Consider the following 2,340-nt stretch of genomic DNA (forward strand, 5'->3'; position numbering starts at 1 on the left):
TTCGGTTAGATGCCAAAGCAGGATTTCTAATTTCCATGAAAAACTTTTATCTAATATTTATATTTGATCTCATCTTTATTTCAATTAATGAGTTTATTTAACAACAGCAAACACTGCTGGGAAATATTTGTAATGCTTTTTTGCAGACTACTTTATTTATACTGGAGAAATCGACATTAGATCGTAATGCAAACAAGTTGCATCAGTTGCAAACAAGTTACAACATAATAGAAATGCATCATAAAATATGATTTTTTTCCATAAATTCTAAGTAAATACAGAAATGAAACACCTGGCTGCACTGGCAGTAAAAGGCCATAGATGCGTTCTCGGACAGGAAGATATAAGACGGCCTGCGGGGGTAACTCCACCTCATCCTCATCTTCCAACGTGTTACTGCACTCCACGACCCCATCATATAACACATTATAGACCAGGAAACACTCTGCCTGTGTGTGCTTTTCCATCGCTGCCTGAAACATGGAAACACTTAGTAAGAGTACAAACAAAGCCATGTTACTTCGGGTGGGTCTGATGCTTTTGTTAAATACAGTGGGGTCCAAAAGTCTGAGTGAAAATGTTTCCTTTTTGCATTTTCTCTCATTTTATTTCTATATTTTAAAAGACAAAATTACATTATCAGCAAACTTCTAAATGTTAATAAACCATAAAAATACCATATGGTGTATTTTAAATCCCATATTTTTTAAATGTGTCCTGTGCATTTTTCCTTTTTACCTGTAATATGTCACCAGGTACATAATTGCCCATCAAACACACAGACTCAGGAAAGGCACGGCTGCTTTCTAACCAAGGGGACATTTGTCCTGTAAGTAAATACAAGCGTATGCCTTTTTCTAAAGCTTCTTTCTCTGCTTCAACTAACGAAAGGGAGGAAACTCCAAATGTTCCCTCACTGCTGGGATGATGAACGCTAATGAAGTCTGCAACAGCATAGACCTTGTCTCCCTGAACTTGCTTGTGTTTCATTCGGTATGACGCCAAAGCACTGTTGCGGAGACGCTCCATTTGCTGCTCAGGCACGACGTCATTGCCCAACAGACAGGCCAAGAGAGGGAGGTCAGTCATATGAAGCTTCAAAACATGGCATAACCGCTCTCTGGAGAACAGCACTGTTGTCATGTTGTTTAAATTGAGTTTATTGATGGACAGGTATGGAACTGTGTTGTAGATAACAAAGTCTGTATCTTGACCAAGGATGCCCATGCAGTTGTGAGACAAAGCGTAGTCGGAAATCTCATAATCTCCTTCGCGAACAGAGCACCGTGATTCCTGGCCGAGGCTTTTGAGGGCAAATCTGGAGAAGGTTGCGAGTCCGGAGGGAAGGCAGAAAAGGTCTCTGCTGTTCGGCTGCTGACCGTGAGTCTTAATGTGCTGAAATATTCTCGCGATGTCTTGGTTGACTCTCAGCCGCCTCTTCACCCACTCTGCCCGCTTTTGTTCCTCGACCGTTCCGTCGAAGAAAAAGACTAAACGTATGTCTGCAGCCGTGAACGCATCCAGGAATTCTTGAAGGATATGCATATACTCTTGCCACTGACCGCCATGGACCCAGGCTTGACAGCGATACCAGTATCTTAAACAGGCCATTCCGTCCACTACTACTGTGGCGGCACTGTCCGGATGGGCTTTGACATGATCGACTGCCATCTGTTTCAGGTCCACTGGCACACAAGAGTCTGGGCAACATCCCTCCATAAAGTACTGTAAGCCCTTCACACCCATCTTCAGCTGTGTGAAAGCTCATCTGCAAGTTCATGCATCTAAAATCAAACATAAAAGTGCATGCATGAATGGAAATTCACCGTTTTCTCTATATCAAAATTATGACATTCTAAAATCTCAATGCACCTGTCAAGTCAATAATGTATATAAATTAGAATATACATCAAACTTTAGAAAATATGCAATTTAATGTTTAAAGAAACATTACTACATTATCACTATGTCCATGCAGAAAAAGAGTTTCACAGCTGTGTCGCTACTTTTACTCGGGGTTTCTGAAGGTTTTAATGAAGGTAAATTTAAGACTTTTTAAAGACCACTTTAAGAAGTAGTAAGGAATGTTAAGCAATAAATCAGTATGGTCACTAAATATAAATGTATTGTATTAGCTAGCTACTCTTCAACAGACTTCCAACAGATCTCTACTCTGAATTTTCATAAAAATAAATAAATAAACAAAAACATGAGGCTTGAATAGTTCAATAATAATTACTTACACAGAAAAGTAATTTTCATACTACAGTGACAGGTACAGGTGCATCTCAATACATTAGAATGTTGTGGAAAAGTTCATTTATTTCAGTAATTCAACTC

General features: G+C 39.4%; 1 protein-coding gene across 1 annotated transcript; it reads right to left on the reverse strand.

Annotated features, from left to right (window-relative positions):
- Positions 1 to 221: 221 nt before the first annotated feature.
- LOC107576718 (constitutive coactivator of peroxisome proliferator-activated receptor gamma-like) lies at positions 222 to 1,778 on the reverse strand (the record flags this gene model as incomplete). Its single annotated transcript, XM_016262859.1, has 2 exons — positions 739 to 1,778; positions 222 to 473 (listed from the first exon to the last, which is right to left on the reverse strand). Coding segments are annotated over exons 1-2 (1,260 nt in total), but the record flags the coding sequence as incomplete, so codon positions are not given.
- Between the last annotated feature and the right edge of the window lie 562 nt (positions 1,779 to 2,340).

The sequence above is a fragment of the Sinocyclocheilus grahami genome, unplaced genomic scaffold (genome assembly GCF_001515645.1).
Source record: "Sinocyclocheilus grahami isolate Dianchi unplaced genomic scaffold, SAMN03320097.WGS_v1.1 scaffold4221.1, whole genome shotgun sequence".
Taxonomy (NCBI): Eukaryota; Metazoa; Chordata; class Actinopteri; order Cypriniformes; family Cyprinidae; genus Sinocyclocheilus; species Sinocyclocheilus grahami.